Genomic DNA, 22,640 nt, shown 5'->3' on the forward strand with positions numbered 1-22,640 from the left:
CCTCAAGTTGTTTCAAACCTGTATGAATTTCTGTCTTCTGCTGAACACAAAATAAGATATTTTGAAGGATATGTTGATGAACCCCATTGACTTCCATAGTATGGAAACAAAATAACATTAAAGCCAATGGGCCTCATCAACTGTTTGATTACACACATTCTTCAAAATATCTTGTTTTGTGTTTAGCAGAAGAAAGATTTGAAAGATCCATACAGGTTGGGAACAACTTGAGTGTGAGTAAATGATGACAAAACTTGAAAAAAGAATGTATTTCTGTGGCATTCAGGGGTTACCCAGGCCTTCAAGAACAACATTTGCTCAGTCCCTTTAGCGACTGTGTCCCTGAATAGCACCTAATCAAGCCTCTCAAGGAACGTAATTGCTGCTTCTCAGACAAGACAGTCAGAGAGAGCACTGTCAGCCCCCAGGATGAAGGTACAAGCTAGTTCTGAGTGACCTTGTTATTGGTCATGGCCGCCCACGAGGCAGAACACATCATTAATGGAGCTGAGAGTGCAGGGGCCATGCTGTCAGTCTATTTAAAGAGACTCAGTGGGAAGCCAATGTTTTTAGACTTTTCCCATGTGAGGGTCCAAAAATACCACCCTGAACTCCATTTAGCACACTTGAGATCCTTTAGGTTCAAACTTCAGTTAGACTTAACAACGCTAATATGAAGGTATCGCCTTCAGGTGTGTGTCTTAAGCCGGTTTAACCAGTTTAAAGTCATGATGGGTTAGGATTTGTTACATTTTTTTTTTTTTAAGGCAGCAGCTATTTGCACTAATAGCAACTGGGTTTTTATTTTTTACACTAAATGCAAATAGCAGTATTTTCTTTGGACTAAGTGTAGTAACACTTTATTTCAATAGTCCACTTTAGACATTCTATTGACTATAAGGAACTTTGCAGCTACATGTCAATGTCAACTAACTCTCATTAGAGTATTAGAAGACTGTCTGATTAATATTTGCTAACACTTTACTTTGTTGGTCCCCCAATAGATATTCTACTGACTATAAGTATTTTGGCAACTACAAGTCAACTTATTCTACTAACCCGAACCCTAACACCCAACCATAACCCTAACAGTTTACTGAAAGTTTACTACAGTCTACTAATACTCGAATGAGAGTTAGTTGACTGTGACATGTAGTCATAAAGTTACTTCTAGTTAGTAGAATGTCTAAAGTGGACTATCAAAATAAAGGGGAACCCATAAGTGTAAATGGTTGTTAGATGCTATTTATACTTTATACAGATACACCAACCCTAACCCTACCTGTTAAACACTATTCCCACTATTAAATACCAATCAGGCACTTTATTTCCACTTTTCAAATATTTCCGAATTTTTATTTAAAGTAAACTCCCCTCCAAGCTGATATGCAATGGGAATAGAATGAGTTCGGAAGACTGATTCGAACTAGCCTTACTCTCCACACTATTGATCCTGTTATCCGTGGGGGGTTTTGTAATTGGCTCAATCAGACAGTGGTGGGCGGGGTTAATGTAAATAGCCTCTGCCAACAAGGCGGCTTATTTGCATTGGGTGTAAATAGACACTCCGTTTTCTAAACTTGTAAGAAACCCAACACCTTGCCCTGGTTGTTTGGAATGGTTTACGCTCATGCTAACCAAACAAAAAGGCAATGCTATTTTTGAACAAATTGAAGTCAATGGTAATTTGAGGGACAGGATATTCAATTACCGAAAAAATCTGGAATTAATTGGATTTTGAAAATTGGATGTTACATTAGTTAGTAAATTGATGCTATTGTTGATCTATCAAGTTATATATATATATATATATATATATATATATATATAACTTAAAAAATGGCATCAAAAATGGTACAACTGTCCTAAATCATAATGAAGAAAAAATGGTCAGTAAAAGAATGAAATTCTTGAAAATGAAATGCCCTGTTATTATTTATTCGAAAAAGAAATGAAATACACACACACACACACACTAGGGTTGCCACCTTCAGTGTGGCAAAATAAGGGACACCCATTCACCCCCCCCCCCCCCAATGCTCAACTTTGACAAAGTCATTTTTATTGTTATAATTGTGATTTCATAATATGTAGATATGAATCCAACTAAAAGCTATTGAAAATATGTATTTTAGTCAAATAGCAAATGGTGTAGCTCTGCAGCCATCTACTAAAGTGATAATTTCTTTACTTTTAAAACTGCATTTTCCAAAAGATGTGCAAAAATCTTACACTAAACCATGTCAAATTATCTATATCCATGAACGTTAGAAATGTGGGTCTTTTATAAAGTGAATTTTACTTTTTTTTTTTTTTGTTGAAAAAATATTTATTTATATAGCCTAAAGTAAAAAAATATATAATAAATCCTCCTAAAACTATAAATCCTAAAAAAAAAAAAAACTATTATGTTTCAAAATGACATTTTGTTTTTCCCCCCACACTAACATAAAAAACAGATATTATTCACATTTATTTAATTTTTTTTGTAGATGTAGAAAGTGTTGTCAACCGTGCAAAGTCTCACATCATTTGGACAAATATAATGTTTTATTTATTTCAGCAAACGTCATTTGGGGTCGAAAAGACCCGAACAGCGCGCTACAAGGGGTTAAAAAACGTGCAGGTTTACAGCGCATGTTCACGAGACTCAGTCGCTATAGAAACAAAGACGCTAAAATGCAATCACGCAATGAGCTTCTCTACTAAGAAATTGATTTCTTTATATTTGCTATTAGTATTATCCATACTGCAAAATCCTTATGTTTTTATTCAACTATATGTGGGCCTAATGTAAAATACGGGACAAATCGCGTCCCTTATTGATTTGATACGGGACGCATCATCTTACTTGTAAATACGGGACGATTCCGTATTTTAAGGGACGGGTGGCAACCCTAACACACACACACACACACACACACACACACACACAATCTGTAAGATGAAAAAAGCAGGAGAGAATATCATCAGTTTTGTCTTCAACGAATCTCCATTTCAGTTGTATGCAAAGAGACTGAGTAAGCATTTCTGTTTGAGGTTCATTCCTTTTTTGAGATCTTCTACTTCTACTCGTATTATCCCTGCTTCTGAAGAAATGTGATGCTTGCCAGTGAATACTTACCTGTCATGAGTTTTGGTTTATGTCTTCACCCACTGGTTCCTGAAATGACCTTGACGGGTATTATGGCTGAATGCTGAGTTGACTTTTTGACAATCTCCTGTGGATTTGCCCATGTTAAACTGATGAGCTATTCTAAAGACTGTATCCTGTTTGCCCAGTGTTCCTGCACTCTTTGAATAAAGCTCCCGCACCTATAATCTCCTCTCTATAGTATTGTTACAATTGTAGGATGGAGTATAGAAAATTGATAAAAAAAATGTTTTCAGTGCATTCAGTACTTCTTACTCTTAATACTTACGTATATTTAAAAATCAAGAGTATTTATATTTATAGTGTATTTTATTTATTTAAATTGTATTTTATATTGTTTATATTAGGGTATCTTTAGTCAAGTTCTTGATTTGTGTACTTCATCCACCACTGGATATCATAGAGAGGACTACTGTAGACCCGCGTGACTCTGTGTCAAGGTCAAAAAGTCTCAAAATATCAGATATTTTTCATGACAAGTCAATTTAGATATGGTTGTGAAATTTAATAAACATAATAATTAATGGTATTGGGAAAGAAAATTGGTCATCTGAAAAGGAAAGTCATTTAAGTGGTATAACAAGTTAAAAGATAAAAGATCAATGCATTGTTTTATTATTATGTGCATCGATTAATCATTTCCCAATACGACCAGGAATGTGTATTGAGGAAATTAATTGGATCAGTTTGATTACATGTTGACTTTGTCAATCCATTCACAATTTAACTAAATGCGTTTGTACATATCAAAGTCTCCATTCTTTGTTTCATTCAGTCCTATGTTTTTCTTTCTGCTTCAGTGGAAGCTTCGGTTTGTGAAAATGAGGTCACCACACGATATATGTCAGAGACCTTGTGTCGTGAGATATGTCATGCTCTGTCTGCTGCTGTGGTGCCAACAGTAGTAAATAGGTCATTTGGCCAGGCCTTAAATCCAGTGCTCGGAGTTGGATTAAAAGCCCAGCAAGGCTGGAGATTATCTGAACCCAGCAGGCGTGAAGTCCGTCTGTACTCTGGGCGGTCCAGTGATCCACAGACAGACGGTCACTCATTGTCAAACAGGATCACGTCACAAAGCTGATGGATATTGGAAGGGTGAAAGCATATGGGGTTAAAATGAGTTTGCTTAACCCCTATTACCCTGAAGGCAAAAAAAAGGTATCATCAAGTATATGCACGTCTCAAATTACGAAGAAAATAGATTTTGATTATGTGTGAACTGAAGGTTATGTTACAACACTGCTGAGAAAACAGAAAAGGTGATGCAATTTATACATTTATTTTGTTAATATTCATGCTTGACATGATGACTATTAGAAAGTGTATATGACAGGTCATAAAACCAAGTTTGAGCTTTTTCACAATCATGTCAACTGCATCTGGACTAAATTATGCGTTTATATCTCAAATAAATCAAAAGTTACGCATTTGAAACCTCGGTAGCCTTTCTGAAAAGTAAAAAAAAACCTCCAAACATGGGAATGTTTTACTTAACATAAGAAACAATTACATGTGTAAATACCACAATGCATAGACATATTAATAATTACATAGAATAAGTAACAAGATCCTGGTTGAGTGATGATCTTCCAGCGCTGTTGCATCTGTGCGCTCCTATTCTTTGGCGCACTGAAAATCTAGACTTGTCAATTTGAGGCAAGCCCAGCTATAAGAAAGCGTCCGATTGGTCTAAACACATCATCCCTACCTACCATACCCGAGAATGTGCCACATCCAGTTTCCATTGGTTGAACTTTGGATCACTTTCATGATCTCAACGGCATGATTACCCCAAAACCAGTTCAGCAGAAATTCGCCCTGCAGCAGAATTTAATTGGTTAAGGTTACAGTGATGGGTAGGTTTAAGGATCAGTGTTTGGTGTAGGCCAGGGATAGGCAACTCCGGTCCTGGAGGGCCACTGTCCTGCAGAGTTTAGCATCAGCCCTGATAACAACTCACCTGCCTGTATCTATCTAGACTAGTAATCCTGAAAACATTGATTGCCTTGTTCAGGTGTGTTTAATTAGGGTTGGAGCTAAACTCTGCAGGACAGTGGCCCTTCAGGACCGGAGTTGCCTATCCTTGGTGTAGGTCATCAGTACAGTGATTGACATGACCAATTAAATCTTTAGAATCGGCTGCAGGGCGGGAATTCTGCTGAACTGGTTTGGGGGGGAAAATCACGCATTTCAACACGATTGGCTCCCGGACGTCCTATAGCTTTAGCCAAGCAGCGTGTCATGTAACTCCATCATGATTTTTTTCAAGAATCATGTTATGTTGTGTAGGCTCATTTGCATCGAGACAACCTGCTCTAAATAAAGATGTGCGATTTACTATGGTTTACTAATCTGTATAGTGTTTACATGCTCGTTGGTTAATTTTTGGCAGCGACTTTTTACGTTTTTACGTCGCATGATTTCACCCCCCCATGTTTCAATTCATTGGGATAAACCAGCGATTATTTTGTGTCATCACTCAGAAAGTTATTTGATGTTTTAGTAAAATACATATGAGGGTAAGCATGGCTGTTTATTAAAATACATTTTTATTGGTGCATATAAATAAATACATACATATCATATTAAGGGTCATATTTACTAACAGCTTGTTTCTAATGTTAAATGAAAACTTTGTAAATGTCTTTGGCACAAAGGCATGGATAGGGGATTTACTACGGTTTTCGCTAGTCAATTTACTGGTATTTGCGCCATTATTTAACCAACGCACCAAAAAAGTGTGTCTTAAACCAGACGACAATTTGCGCTGCTCCTGGTAGATTGCGTTGGTCATTATGGAAATGATCGACTGCGTCTGTGTTCTTTAATTTGCGCGTCGTCAGTAGCTTTCCACTCCCATCTGAGCTTTTCTGGAATTGCGCTCTCACGCTAATTTGCCCTGTTTAGTAAACCTGGCCCTAAATATTTTCATTTAGTAAAAATGTGTTGAACACATACTTTGATTATTTTTGCCTAGACTTTTCATCATACACTAATAATTGTGCAGTTTATTAGTCTTACACGGACAGGAGAACTTTTCCGCCTGCGGGAATTCACAACAAATGTGTACGCGCATGAATTAGTTCTCAAACTCGTTCTAATGTTAATGAATTTGGAGTATTATAAATGAGCCACTGCAAGCTCAAGGTTAGTCATTCATTTGCATAAAACAAATGACTAAATGACCAAACCATCTCTATATAAGGGCCTTTACACACAACCTTTCATTATCGGCAAGTATATGATGCTCTCTAAAGATGAGTTCTCAGCAAGATTATCATCCTCAAAACCAGGCCAAGACATAGATACTACATACACATATTTGCGTTTTTATGCAAAGGGACATTGCAATAAGAATCTGAGCTAAAAAGTGTGCTTAAGCAAAATTGTTGTCTAACTTCACTCTGGTACTTTTACACTGAGATCCATTGAGTTGTCATAGCCGCGCTAGCTGTGTCAACCTCTCTCGGGATTTAGTCTCTTTGCTGGCTTTGTTCATAAGCGATTAAAGATGTCAGCTGCCAGGATAAAGGGTTGTTTTCTTCTGAAGTCTCGGTTGGGAGTGTTTTGAAGCTGCTGTGGAGTGCCAGACCTTAAATCAAGAGTTCACGGGAGGACGGACGCTCGGTAGGCCGGGCCGACGGTGGCTTGGCATCGCTCTCGTTGTTCTGTTCAGATTTTTACCATTCATTTACTCATCTCAGTTTAAAGATTACTAGAGTGGATCATAGTGCAGGCATGCAGGGTCAAAACCCTCATCAAATTATGATGACTGCCAGCTACGAATGGAAACATCTAAACAATGGCTGTTTGCACGAATCAGGCGAGCACACACAATGAGCCTTTTTACAGTTTTTTTCTCTGTAAATATAGAGTGACTCCAAGAGTGTCACAAGAAATGAATGGCTCGTCTGTAAAACTTAAGGCTGTTTTTGTATGAATAATGGCAGCGTATTATTTTCCTGGCACTTTTATTGCAAGCCACCACACTAGATCTGCGCTTGTTCGCCTAAATCTAAAATTGAATGTGGCAGTTTGTTAAATTTAGAATTACAATCATTATTAGCCGTGCCCGTTTCGGTGTATGAATTGTCATATCAATAAATGAGCTTTTTGAAACACTTAATAAGACTATGAAATGCCCCTTGGCCTATCAGCCAGGTCTTTGTCTCACAAAGACATTTTCATTTAACATTACAAACATGTCCTTTTTTTTGTAGGCAAGTTGGTTTAAACTTTTATACCATTTTCAAGAAAAGTCTACATTGAGTGACTGAATGATAAATGTGGTGTAACCGTCAAATGAAAAGTCTTAAAGGCACAATATGTAAGATATTTATACCCCACTAGAATAGTGTTATGTATTTTTGTTGACTTGTGTACTTACATTATCCTAGATGTTTCCAAAAAATGTTTTAATCCAGAGAAATAAGCAATTTTAACCAGGACACGGACGGTGTCATTGTGTCTCCTGTCAGTGGCGCCATACCTGCGTTACCCTTGAGTTCTGGTTTTATTTAGCAGAAACCATGGAAACGACAGGTGAAATCATTGATATTATGAGAGTTATTGACTTTGACACACGACACTGTCCTGAAGTCATTGTACAGTATGTGTGAATTGCATTTTTTTATGAATTTTTAAATAAATTATTAGATTGGATAAAAATAACATCAATGACCCTTTTACGACTTGGAGCCATTCTGAATGTTTTATGTGATTGTTTTGTCCTTTTTGACAGCCTTGGTCATCATTCATTTCTATTTTATTTTATTGTTTTGTGTTCCATGGAGGAAAGAATGTCGAACGAATATGAAACGAGTAAACGATTTTAATTTGAGTGAACTGTTCCTTTAACATGGAAAAAATTTTTGCACACCTCACCTTTAAAGAGATCTCTTTTGTCATTTTCATTTATATTAAAGGGCTTTTAAAAAAAAAATTTGTCTATTCAGGATGTGTTTTCATCTCTCTGCCGCTCATAGTCGTATAAACAGAGTAAAACTGAACAGCAGCCAGATGCACGGCCAATTGAATCCATCCTGTTCTGCCCTGAGCTGTGATTGGTTCATCGGACTGGCTGGCCTCATGCAGGGTGGGGTTCATTACCCTGCAGAGCACTAGTGAGAGAGAGAGAGGTAGAGCGGGGTTTGTAACTGTGCACCTTACAGACGGCAGCTCCCACACCCCCGTCAGACCCACACTGCAGCAGAAAGACTATTTTTAGCTCCTTTACATGAGAAGGAATGATGCTGGGAACTTGATTCAAACGCTCTGCAACTAAAAGCTCATGCTGTTTAGACTTGTTACTTTGATTAGTGCCATCTTATGTAACCTTAAACCTTTCATTTCGCAGCCCTACATTTCAAACCTAATTATCTAAAGAATGCATGTGGGTAATGTAGTGATTTAATGAATATTTAAAGGTATGTAAGTGTCTAGGGCTTGTAGGGGCCTATTTTAACGATCTAAGCGCAGGGCGCAAGCGCACTCGGGGCGTGTCCGAATCCACTTTTGCTAGTTTAACGACGGGAAAAAGGGTCACACATGGTCTAAAAAGGTCGTCCCTATTCTCTTAATGAGTAATGGGTGTGTTTTGGGCGTACCATGCAATAAACCAATCAGAGTCTCGTCTCCCATTCCCATTAAAAGCCAGTTGCGCTCGCGCCATGGCGGAAAAACGGAACGCTTCTCCAGAGCACAAACGGATCTGCTCGTGCGAGAGGTAAAAGCGCGCAAGTAGACCATCTACGGGACAAGCCGGATTCCACCATATCATTATGTACACAATATTAATCTTTTATATTGTAATCCTTTTATTTTTTTAATATTTGGCATGTTTGTGAGCTGCTGCACGTCCCTGTGTGTGTAATAAGCAGTGTGTACGTGCGTTGTGAACCCGCCTATAGGCGCATATTACTAATGTGGCCTTTAAATCACACAAAAAATACTGCGCCATTGGTTGTGGTTGATTTTGAAATCTGTATACACACATGGATGAATGGATGGGGTTAGGTTTATGAGATTCAGTAAGTGTTGTTTTGTTTTCTGGAAGTACTGATTCAAACTCGTAACTTTTAGTTTAAGTTTTTTTTTTTTTTATTAGAAAATTGAGTTTTCTTGCCATTATTTTCTTGTAGATGGCACTCTCCTGCACTAGAATCAGTTCAGTTTGCAAACTTCGTCTTAAAGTATTTAGTCTGCGGCTCTTCTCATTTAGCATCCATCTCTGTGTTGCATAAGCTTTCTGGAGCAGTTTCATCCGGACACATGCATTTGCTCACACACTCCCACTTTGCTTTGCTTTGCTGATTATCTATTACCTCTGTTAAGGAAAAGGGCTGCATAACACTGCAGCATTAACATGAATTTGCGTGTGTATGTGTGTGATGATCCATTAGTATGTCGGTGCATTATGCTGCTAGTGCTACACACTATAATGATATTCCTCCTTTCTCCTGCAGGTGGACAGACTGGCTGACACAATGAAGGAGGAGAACTTGTTCCGCAGACGGTTCTCTCTCTGTCCCACGGCCACGTCACCTCCCCAGATCGACCCGCGTGTGCTGACCCGCAACCTGTCCTACGGAGGAGACCATGAACTGTACCCTATCAGCCCAGGTATCCATTCTTTCTTAAATGTGCGGAAGCATGACATCCTTTGAGCACAATAGATTTGGAGGAGCTCAAGTAACTACGGTTATGGTAAACAGTTGTGTTAAAGAATTCAAGAGCTGTATCATTTTTCGTCACAAAACCTCATTCATAGTGCATTTAGCTTCCTTAATATTCCACGATGCAATGCCCTGACAATCCCCTAAAAAACAGCATGACATACTACAAATTAGGGATTGTAACGGTTAAAAAAGTTACCAAACATATTCAGTCAAGAGCAGTGAGTGCTTTCTTTGTCATTTGTTGTCTGATTAACATTAAAAACGCAGACAGCAGCAGGAATGTTAGGTTGCTGTCACTTTAAAAGGATCGTTCACCCAAAAATTTAAATTGGCCCATGATTTACTCACCCTCAAGTCATCAGGTGTATATGACATTCTTCTATCAGATGAATACAATCAGTTATATTAAAAAATGTCCTGTCTCTTCCAAGCTTTATAATGGCAAAGAATGGGTATCATTTATTGAAGTCCATACAAGTGTCCCTGCACTTTAGACCATGCGCGTAGATCGTTAAAATGTGGCCCTTGATGTTGTTAACGTCCTAATGTTATTTTATGATAAGCATTCACGACGGATGAATATAAATGAATGATGCTAGCAAACTGAATTTAACCCAAGAAATAAGTTCTAAATAGTGTTTAAAAAAAACAAGGCAATTGACCCTTCAAAGGGAGCTTGATTGACAGGTGATCTGACCAATCATACTTCACCATCCGCCATTTGCAAATTATTCTTCGACCTCCTACTTGGAGAGAAATATCTGTTAAACTGTTAAAATATGACAGATAGCATCTGGTTATTAGCTGTTGCAGTGCTGCTCATGTTATCTAACTGTAATCTAACTATAACGCACTTCAACTAATCAATCAACGAATGCAATAAAATCTCAAAGTATGCGGTGATTTCATCAACTTTCCAGCGAGTGTGCCTGAGACACTGAAATGAATTGGGTTCAATGCTGGAACTATTGAGGCTTTACTTCCGCATTCCTCGGAAGCCTATGGGAGTGTCAGAAGTCTGTTTTTAACGGCTCTGGAACAACCTAGCTACAAACCATACCTGGCAACCAATCAGAACACCATAGCAACTGCATAACAATGCCCTGACAACCACTTAGAATATCATAGAAACCACACATGCTACAAACAACTGCACAATAAGGGACATGTACTACAAAAAGAAAGTGAAAAAAAAAAAATGTTTTTATTTAATCTTTAACTGAGCTGACTATGTTTTGATATCCCCTGATATACTTCTAACATGTTATTTACTGTAGCGTTACATATGTATTCATAGTCCTGGTGGTGATTTATAATCGATTGCCCTTGATATTAATGAGGTGTTCGTTTGCTGGTGTGGGTGTGTGCGTGCGTGTGTGTGCATGTGTGTGTTCTCCAGGTAATGAAACGGAGCGGAACGGTTTGCCCTTACCGAGGGACGAGGTCAGCCCGGCCCGGTCGCCCAGCAGCGTGGTGCGTTCATCTTTCTGTTGACTGCCTGCATGGAATATGACAACAAAACAATGCAGATGGGAAAGAAAATTCACTGTACTTGCTGGTTGAACAGCATTTCCATAACACATCTCTTATTTCAACCCGCTTACTAGTTAACCTTTTAACTAGTTTATTTCTGAATGCTGCTAAATGAAATATTAAAGGATTCACTAGACCTCTGCTAATGCGAAGCGAAATGACCTGCAATTAGCTCATGTCACATCTCAACCAATTACAGTCTTCCTTATTCACTTCGCTCAAACCGTTTTACATGCGGTAAAAGCTTTTAGTAAATCAGAACTAAAACAGGCACATATAAAACTCATTTGTCTTCATCGTGTGTTTTTTATGGGCGAATCTAGACTAAAAGCCTGTCATTCATTCACCCATGTGAGACATTGAACTATAACATTAATGCATCGCATTTGTATAAGCCTGAAAAAAAAAGCATTTAGCATTGCACCTGCAACTACTGTAACTATTAGTTGGATATTCTGATATCTCAAATGTCCCAGTTACACTTTGTTGTCACATTTTCCTGGTAAAACAAAAAGTTACATCAAAAGAAGAAGAAAAGAAACTAAATACTCTTCTCTTTTGTGTATTTTTACATTAACAATGTTATTAAACTTCTGTTTAAATCTCATCAAGTTAGTGTTTTAAGCATTTTTACATTTATTAAAGAAATAACAGTATTTCTTTTTTTATAATTATTAATATTAGACAGTAATAATTAAAAATATATATTTTATTTGTGAACTGATGTTCAGCTATTCTTTTAATAGTCAACTTATTTCTTGATCATCAGTAATTAAACTCTGTAAACACTGGTTAGAGACATGAAGATGTACTTTTAATTTGACCAAGCTGATACCTCACTAAAAAAATCTTCCACAAATCATGTTTAATGGCATTTTAAGTTTGATTTTGACGTGTCATAAAGCGGTGATATCGAAGTGGGTGAGTTGTTTACTTACTTTTTAAATGTTCTTCCCATTAACGCCATCATTGTGTTCATTCAGACCGATTCACAAACGCACACAAAAACAAGAGACGGGATTAATCGCACAAACCAACCATAGCGCGATCAAAATACCAAATCACCCCCTATTCCCTAATTCACTATTCCCTACGTTACTCCACTAATGTAGTCCACTTGAAACGAGTGAGTAAATTCGGACACCGAGTTCCCTGGAAGGGCTGCCGCTTAGTTGGCATATTTTGTGCTTGCAGTTTAAACATCATTTGAATGATTAGCAAACCGGCAGCTCCAGGTAGTAATTAAAATATGTATCTTGAACTCTGCCATGGAAACTATGTATAAACCTTAATTAAACAATTTAATAATCAATTAAAAAAGTAATTATACCTGTATGATATAATGCTGTAGCCACATTGGACCAATGGTTTGGAAAATAAATGGTTGCGGGCGCCATCTTCTGGTCAGACACAGGAATGTATTTCCTCGACCCTCACAGTGCATTATGGGTATTCTCTAGCCGTTGAATGTATCAGTTGTACGGCGTGCATTATGGGACTGAATCGGTGCACTCGATAACGTTTCGGACACCACTACAAATGACTGTTCCCTAAAACAGTGACCCATTTAAAGGTAGGGTAGGCAATTTGTTCCATAAACACTTTTTGTTATACTGGTGGAAACTCCCTGATAGAAATCAATAATAGAAGTGGTCTAAATATTAAAACGTTTATCTTCTGTGGTCTCAGGACCAAAAAAAATTACATTTAAGGGTATACGGAGGGATTTCGGGCACAGCCATTGCCGCCTCTAATGTGACTTCCCCCCGTTCGTTCTCAGTTACCTCCCACCAAACCCACTGCACGCTTTAGGGGGTCCGTTAAAACTCAGTAGGGTCAGGGGAGGCAAGAGAGACAAGACTCCCGCTACAACTTTACCTGCTCGTGTCGCTGTTGGGACGGTGCTATTCTAGAAAAACTAGTTATTTAGATACTTTATCATGTCACATTTTGTAATATTTGCATGTTAGTTATTTTTTTGTAGCACCCGTGAATATAAAACTGTGTAATAACATTACTGGTGTAGTCTGGACTCCACACTCAATCCTCTGGTTTACAGGCTAATTTGAGCCTAAGAGAGAAGCTGTCTTCTCCATATTTTGGTTCAACTGACACCCACAGCTGACCAAACAGACCTGCTGTATTTAGCCTGGCTCCTTTTGCAGTTAGTGTGTAAGAGTTGTAGCTGGAAGTTGCTTCATTTGCATTACAACTTCTAAATTAATATACTTACTTAATATGATTATTATGGTGGGAAAGTAAACATGAAACGGCATTCTCAACCCAATGTGTTTCCGTAATGTAAGGATATTCAATGAGGAAAAAATGTATGAAGTCACTTTAAAGGTGGAGCAAAATGACTACCAGCATGTATTAAATATGTATTGAGGAAGCAAGCAGGGTGCATTTTGATCACATGTGGACTTTACATGATTTTTAATGGGATTTTCTGTTTTGCAATCTTTTCTCTGCCTCAGTCGGAATCCAGAATGTTTATTGGTTTGGAGAAGGAGTCTTCCTCGCCCACGGAGAAGCTGGCAAGGAAAGAATCGCTTAAGGTATGATGTGCTTCCCACTCAAGGCTGAGTTCCTGACCCAGTTTCTCTAAACAGCAGCTTGGTTGCGGTGTCAACAGGTGGACGGCACAGAACACTTCCTCTATAAGCAGAGGAAATACTCAAATATTTATTACAATATTGAATCCAGCTTTTCATCTGGCCTGGTTTTCATCTTTTTACTTTGAAGTTTGAACCGCTACAAATGCTATCTTACCAAACTTTGCATGTGGCTAGGGACTGGTTAGGGCTTCTTTTTGTCATTTTGGGACGGATGTACAGAAACGTCTCACTAGGAACACATTTGCCTAAATTAAGGACCTTTCTGTTATGAAAATCTTTTTGTTTTTTGATATTTTGAACCACTTGTCCAGTGTTGTTATTGTTAACTATACATTTTTGTTACTTGAAATAAAATACATTATAAGTATTTGATGAAAAGGTTCAATTTAAAAAAATGTAAACAAAAATGTGAAATGTTGCATGGCAACTTAATTGAAGTAATAAAATGACTAAAGCTAAAACTGAAACTGACATACAAATTAATTAAAGCTAGATAAAAACGAATAAAAAGAGCACATCAAATATATTACTAAAACAAAACTATACTAACTGAACTGAACGTATAAAAAGCCAATAATGAAGCCAATTCAAAACATGAAGAACTACTTTAATAATATATAAAAATGAATTGGTCTTGTCAGTGTTATTACTACAATAACACTGGTCCAGTGGAACTCTTTTCTTTTTTCTTTTTTTTTCTTTTTTTTTTAATCATCTTTGGCAAAAGCAGTTATAAATGTTAATGTTCCTAACTCTAGATTCACGAAAACCCAACAAATCTATGTACATTTTAGACATTCAAATGTAAGGTTGTCAGTGCAACTCATAGACCTTAATGTTAATTTTGAGTTATCCAAATCAAAAATGATCTGAAATAAAAGCATTAAAAGAGAGATTTAAAGATTAAAAGGGGTATATCATTTAAGTTTTGTACATGCAATCATCAATATGAAGTGTTATCTGCCATGCTATAAAAATCAACCACACAAAATACCCAAGCTATATCAGGTATATAAGAATCTTCAGATAAATTGTTAAACAGAGAATTCATAGAAAACAAAACAAAACTTTTTTTTTTTAATTACTAAAAAACACATCTTTAGATTCCACTAATTTTGCATGCAGCTACTATATATCCTTTGTTGGTTTGTTGCTCTTTGTGTATATAGTGCACTCTAGTGTTCAACAAGGTTTTTAGACATTTTACACATCTTGCCGCCCACTTACGCCCCCTAGCTGATGTTTGAGCAATGCATTAAACCTTAACCTTTTATATTGTAGGTTCAGAAAAAGAACTATCGACAGGAAAAGAAGAGGGTTGCCAATGAACTGTTCAGTGCACTAAAGGATCCAAGTGTGGTCATTATGTCCAACTGGCTAAAGGTTCGTAAACCTCACTGATTTTCATTCTAACAATGAATAATTTCGCAACAGCTTTAAGATATGGTTCTTGGATGTATCAGATTCGGGGATCATTGAAGAGCTGGACGAAATTATGGTGCATCCTGAAGCCTGGCATTCTCCTGATATACAAGACGCCCGGTTCGGATCACTGGGTGGGAACGATTCTTCTCAACGCCTGCAAACTCATCGAAAGACCCTCAAAGAAGGACGGATTCTGCTTCAAACTCTACCATCCGCTGGATAAGTCCATATGGGCCATGAAGGTTAGACAAGAACATCTCCAAGAACATGTTTTCTTGACCTTATTGTTGGGATTGATTGGTGTCAAATTATTATTATTTTGTTTAGGGTCCTAAAGGAGAAACCGTTGGTTCCATCACACAACCCTTGCCTAGTAATTACCTGATCTTCAGGGCAGCATCTGAATCTGATGGTGAGCTTAGGAAGTTATCTTCTGTAAAACTGCCTTCTCAATATAAAGTCCACCCGAGGGCTACAGCCTAATGTCGTTTGCTCCAGGACGCTGTTGGATGGACGCTCTGGAACTGGCTCTCAGCTGCTCCAGCTTGTCGAAGATGACGGCGAAGAGCTGCAGGGATGGAGATCTGAGCAGCTCCTCGGAGTCCTCACACATATTGCAGCTGCTGCAGTGCTCGGCTCTCACAGAACAGGACCTTCTGCAGTGAGTGTTACCCAGCTGTCTGAACTCTCTACATCACCATACTGTATTCAGCCTGTCACTTGACAAGTGACATTAAAGAATTTAATTTTCAAAGATCATTTTTAGCTTCAAAACTATTCATATTAGAGACAGTGCAAGTAAATGGCACTTTTTTGGCACCATAGATAATTGCATCAACTATGAAACCAATGTATGCATTATTTGTAATCAATTTCTGGCACCTAAACTATTTGCTTTAATTTCTATAGGACTCAATTCAAATAAGTTATATATGTACAGGTTTATTCATTATTTGTCGTCGAGTCATAGCCAGAACTGTGTTAAATAGCCTGTGCGTAGCATTTCATCTTTTATAACATGAGATTTTGGTCAAAATACAGCAAAAACTTAGCGATCACATAGTTAGAATAAACTTTATAACCTGAACATTTTCCCTTTTGGCACCAAAACTGTTTACATCAGGTATGATGTGACTCTATGACTTAAAGGGGAACTTGGCAACTCTAGCCATTTCTTTGCTGATTTTCACTTTTGTTGTTGCATGTTTTCTCAACAAGCTCCCCCTACAGCTATGGGTCGTATATTTCGTAAAACGTCTTTGTAAAAAAACTCACTTGCGGCACCCTCCTCCCCCTTTCTACCGGAGCAAATGTGCATTTGTTATTATCGGAGCCGGCCAACTTTATCATGTGGAGCTATGTCTACCGAGGTGGGTAATACATCATACACAGTATCATAGAACATGTGTTTATGTCGAATTGCCGTAAAGCAGTTCGTGTTTCTCGCTCGTTCTCGTTTCTGGCACCAAAACTATTTGCATTAACTATGTTTAATGGATTTTTGTTTTTGTTTTTTTGCCACAAAACTCATACAGTGCAACTAAATTACACACATATATACTGTATATAGTATACATATATACATTATATAAAATAATGTACCCTCCAAATACAATGACCAATCGTTGCTAAATGATACAAAATATAAAATACACCAAAACTATTTTCATTAACTACAACTATGCTTTGAATACATTGACACAAAATATTCTCAAAAAATTTGGTGTGAAGGAGTTCATATATGTGACCATGGACCACAAAACCAGTCACATGGGTAAATTTTTTTAAATTGAGGTTAATACATAATCTGCAGTGTGCTTTCCTATCCTGAAAAGTGCAGCTTCCATACTACACTGTGATTTGAACTGGTGATCGCACATTCAACTGAACATCTGTAAAAGTTGCTGAGGATTTCCCTTGCCATGCCAAACTTCTTCAACCTTCTTAAGAAGTACAGTCACGGCTGGATGTTGTGAGACCAGGTGAGATCCTCGCTGATGTAGGTTCAGAGGAATTTAAAGGTTTTCACCCTCTCCACCTTGGTCTCACTAATGTAAATTGGGGAATGCTGCTCCTTCCTCCTCCTCCTACGATCAATAATCATCTTGGTCTTCTGTACATTTAAGGAGAGATTATTTTTCTGACACCAGGCCAACAGTCCTGCCACCTCTCTTCTGTATGTTTCCTCTCCACCAGTGATCAGTCCGATGACTGTAGTATCATCCGCAAACTTTATAATCCTGGTATTGGTTTGACAGGTCACACAGTGAATATGGTATACAGCAGCGGGCTCGGGACACAGCCTTGGGGGATCCCTGTGCTCACAGGTCGGATGCCTGATGTCCGGTTTCCTTCTCTGACTGACTGTGGTCTGTCTGTCAGAAAGTTTAGCACCAAGTTACAGAGGGAGGGTGTCAGTCCGAGGGTAAGGAGCTTGTCGGAGAGCCATAGTCGTATGACTGTGTTAAATGCTGAGGTGTAATCAATAAATAGCATTCTCACATATGTATTCTTACCCTCCAAATGTGTGAGGGCTTTTTGGATGGCAGTATTAACAGCATCATCAGTGGACAGATTTTGGCGATATGCAAATTGAAGTGGGTCCAAAGTGGCTGGGATGATCCTTTTTATGTAATGCATAACTATCCTTTCAAAACACTTCATAATAATTGGTGTAATTGCAACTGGACAATAATCATTCAGGCAGGTTGCAGGGTTTTTCTTTGGGAGGGGCACAATTGTGGTGGACTAAAAGCAGGTAGGCACGAGGCCTGAGTGAGGGACAGATTGTAGATGTCTGTAAACACATCAGCCAATTCTGACAGGCAAACCCTAAGTGCTCGCCTGGGGATGTTATTTGGGCCGGCTGCCTTCTGTGGGTTCGTTCTCTTCAGAGCAATTCGCACTTCCACGGATGACATGGTGAGTGGCATGTCTGATGTGCCCTCTATGTCCAGAATCCTATGCTGATGGCTGATGTTTAGGGCCTCAAATCGAGCATAGAACTCATTCAGCTTATCTGGGAGTGTAGCATTGTTAATCGTGGCTCCATGGCTCTTCTGCCTGTACCCAGTGATGTGCAAGGCTTGCCACATGCGCCGGGAATCTGCTGTGGTGTAATATCCCTCCATCTTCAAACTGTAATGTCTCTTGGCCTTTCTGATTGATTTTTGTACATTGTACCTGGCCTTTTTATATTCCTCAATGTCACCAGAGGCGAATGGGGTGGAGCGAGCACGTAACATGGCACCTCGCAGTTGATCCAAGGTTTGTCATTGGGATAGATCTTACAGATTTTTGTGGGAATGATGTTCTCAGTGCATGTGCTGATGTAACCAGTTACAGCTGCAGCATACTCTAAGTCCACATTGGCATCCCCTCTTAGAGCAGCAATTTTTTAAACACCCCAATTTGTGATTTCTCTCTCAAAGCAGTCCTGAAGCAATAACTCCGGTTCTTCATTCCACACTTTAACATTTGTACTTACTGAAGGAGTTGTCTGTAGGCTGGATAGAGAAACACTGAGATGTGATCTGACTGTCCAAAGTGTGACCAGGGGACAATGTCAGACAGTGTTTTTCACATTGCTGTACACTCGGTCAAGAATGTTATTCTCCCTTGTCAGAATGCACATTCTGATGGTACATAAAGAGAAAATTCCTGAGATCGCAATGGTTAAAATCACCAGACAAAATTAACACAGCATCTGGTTATACAGTCTCCTGCGTGCTGATGACGCTGTGCAGAATCCCTAGTGCGGTCATGTGATCGGCATCCAGCGGAATGTAAACAGCCAGCAGGAACACAGCGCTGAACTCCCTTGGTAAATAAAAGGGTCTGCACTTTATCATTTAAAAATTGAATATCCACAGAACAGTGCTTTCCAACAACACTCACATCCTCACACCACCTGTTGTTAACATACACCCAGACACCGCCTCCTCTGGTCTTCCCAGAGGCCAATGTACGCGGTAAATGGTTTGTGTGGAGCAAGAGAGCCGAGTCTGGCACTTTGTCCGAGAGGTTTCCGTGACAGTAAGAGCACAACACTCCCTTATCTCACACTCGGTTGTAATTTTGGTTCTCAGCTCGTCCATCTTTTTTTCGAGTTAGCAAACATTAGCTAGCAACAGACTAGGTAGCAGAGGTCACGTAGCTCTAGCCTTTAGTCTGGTATGTAGCCCGCCTACCTCGTCTTCACCTTGGATGCACTGATCATCGGCTACGACACTCATGCGAAGCTGGTGCTGCCGTGTCTTGTTGGCTGGTGTTGGTTGGGTCCAGACATAGTCTAACAGGCGATTTTTAAGTTTGTGGTGAACTTTGCAGATATCCAAAAGTTTTTTTCCCACTGTTTCTTATTGTCGCATGCTTAAACTATGCGTTTAAAACCCATAATAACACTAATAGACTTACAAAATTACGTTTGTGTCAGGTGAGCGAATTAAACACGTCAGCCACGGATGGCGCCATGATTCCCCTGCTACTCATACTCTACAAAGATGCCCACTTGGATAGACTGTGTTGCCAGCTCATGCACCTGGTCAGACCTCTTATTGGGCTCTGGCTCCAAGGCGAAGATGGGCTCTGGCCTCTGCTCTGCCATGGGCTTCGTGGCGGGCTCGGGGTCTGCAGTGGACTCAGGCTTACAGTCCATGAATGGTCATGGTGGATGGCTGGATGGATCAACATCCTCTTCAGTCTCCCAGATGGTGTAGGGGGATCCGCATTGGAAAAATTCCCAGTCCAAATAGTCCTGGAAGGTCCCTCGAGGGCTTCTCCGAGCAGACTTCCGTCTGTTGATTTAGACCTGCCCAGAAAAACATGGCGTCATCATAATGGACCAGATCTAAAAACAGCCTCACTGAACGCCGGTGGGGACAGATCTCCCTGGGAGAGGAGAAGGAACTGCTGCTAGACAAAAAAAATTCTTGTCAGTTCTTCTTTCAGCAAAGGGTTGCAAAAGGCAGAAAATAAAAGTGCAGGATCTATTAAGCAGTGGGTCTCATTCACTAAAACATGTGTACGCACGAATTTGTGTGTAAAAACTCCGTACAAACGTTTTCATGAACAAATCATGATTCCTCAAATCTTGATACTTGATAATCTATTCTAAATGTACGAAACAAATGCAGGAACAACTGAAACCACTCATATGCAAAAATCATACACTCTTGGTGGTCTTATGAACATGTTAAGATGACATTTTAATCACACACACATACAGTGAAAGACAGGTTTACATGCATCTAAGGTAAAAAAAACCTTCATTTTCTCATAATATACATTGCACATCACCACAATTTTTGTGTTTCTCAAACGAATCAACGGATGAATTAGTCTCTCTTAATCCCTCCTTTCCTCGAGCCTACTCTGCTCTGATTGGCCAGTCTGGCCCAGTCTGTTGTGATTAGTCTACCTCATACAGCTCGTGTTTCGGAGGCATAACTGAACTTCAGCTCAGGAGGCTTCCTAAAGTTCAGCGATTGTACACACTTTAAAGACAGTAAAGATGACACCGATTTTACCATATCAATCTGAGCGCAAGTCCAGTGATGAAACATTGGAAGAACTAGTTAACCTGAACCTCCATCACAAGGACGACTTGAGCAAGACGTTTCTCAGTAATAGACTACTCATTTTGTGGTACATTATGAGATGTTGCAACTGTAATTCCTCACCATCAGCATTATCAGGTAATTTTGATATTATTTGATATTATTATTATAATATTGATGTCCATCAGCAAACAGATGTGTATATTTCTAATTAAATATCAATATTTAATGGGAACTGTATCAATAATGGTGCATACGTTAGCCCAGCACTAACTTGAACAATGACTGATGTAACAGCGGTTTGTAAAACAAATCTTGCTCCATCCTTTATCTTTACACAAAGTAGTAAGAAAAGACAGACAATCTGCATTAATATACAAAGTTTTAGGTAACAGTGGCCCACAGCACAGTATTAACGTGAGTTAGGTGGTTAGCCGGAAACACAATATAAAACACGAAACTACAAATTTTGAACACCCTGTAGAAAATATATACATCAATAATTATTCAGGCTTACTGGATGTGATTCTGAGGTGCAAGCTGGTCCACATAAACTGGGCACTGACCCATCTTTCAGGAGCAAGCGTTTTGTGAATCAAGCGTTGATCTCCGAGATTTGAGAAGCAGTCGTCAGTAAAATGATGTTTGAGGGCTGGTCAAGTTGTTCGCGGGCGGACAACGTACAACATAGGTGGGCATTATGCAAATTTATTTTCTATTGATGTAGAATCATCACGCAGTAGGATTCGAAATATAAACAACTCGTAAAGGCGGATCAGAGTCGATACTTTCTTTTGGGAGACAATAAATTTAACTTTATTTATTGTGCACTTATTTATCGACTTTGCAACTTTGCATAAGGTTTACATTCACAAACAGCTAAATTACACACTGCATGAAAGGGAATATTCGAAAACCAAAATAAGGGCACTTTAACCATTTCCTGGGTTAATTTATTTTAGAGGTGTTTAGCGGATACGTGCCCTATTGATGATGCTTCAGTATGCGCGACAGATTACACACAATATGTATAGTTATATTGATATTGGCCACAAATTACAGTGTGTATATATATATATATATATATATATACATACATACATATAATGTAAGAGACCGTGTGCGTCTGCGGCTGATTATGAATTGCTCATCAACTGAGTCTTCCTCGGTCAGAAGGAATAGGCAAATCCCATGTTGCAGTTTTGAGAATTTATTAATGAAGAGTCAGGTACATGGAGATGATGATGGTTTAAAGGTAACAAATAGGTGTGTTTGTGGGTGTGTGTGTGTGTGTGTGTGTGTTTGTGTGTGTGTGTGTGGTTATATCTTAAGGACGCACACAGCACTCATACACACAAGATTAGCGCAGGATTAATAAAGGATGGCAATTTTCTGCACTGTTAATGATGCTCTCATGTCACTGGATCACCCCAAAGTGAAAGCGCCTAGCGCAACCGCGATCGATCAAACTACAAACGAACACATGCATTATGGGTAACGTAGTCTATGTCAGGGCACGGACTTTTAACAGCCGCCCCTGTATTTGCCTGGCAAATACACTCATTCAAAAGTCAACTAGTTTGAAGAAGTGCCGCTTGAATCCTCAGGCATTTCAGGGAGCTCCACCAGTTTGGTTACCGGACGAATGTAGATACTGTCTTTAACCTTCACCTCA

The 22,640-nt window shown here is 38.9% G+C and overlaps 1 protein-coding gene across 2 annotated transcripts in view; it reads left to right on the forward strand.

The window, feature by feature from the left end:
* Positions 1–22,640, forward strand: part of osbpl5 (oxysterol binding protein-like 5) — a 56,919-nt gene that overhangs the window by 13,952 nt on the left and 20,327 nt on the right. Inside the window, exons 2-8 of one of the 2 annotated variants that reach the window (XM_079603459.1) lie at positions 9,619–9,775; positions 11,231–11,304; positions 13,842–13,922; positions 15,264–15,365; positions 15,446–15,649; positions 15,735–15,828; positions 15,906–16,068. In XM_079603459.1, coding sequence (XP_079459585.1) covers positions 9,640–9,775; positions 11,231–11,304; positions 13,842–13,922; positions 15,264–15,365; positions 15,446–15,649; positions 15,735–15,828; positions 15,906–16,068 — 854 coding nt within the window. In that variant the 5' untranslated portion in view covers positions 9,619–9,639. The remainder of the gene's footprint in view (positions 1–9,618; positions 9,776–11,230; positions 11,305–13,841; positions 13,923–15,263; positions 15,366–15,445; positions 15,650–15,734; positions 15,829–15,905; positions 16,069–22,640) is intronic. The other variant, XM_079603460.1, reaches the window with a different exon arrangement.

The sequence above is a fragment of the Phoxinus phoxinus genome, assembly GCF_949152265.1.
Source record: "Phoxinus phoxinus genome assembly, chromosome: 25".
Classification (NCBI taxonomy): domain Eukaryota; kingdom Metazoa; phylum Chordata; class Actinopteri; order Cypriniformes; family Leuciscidae; genus Phoxinus; species Phoxinus phoxinus.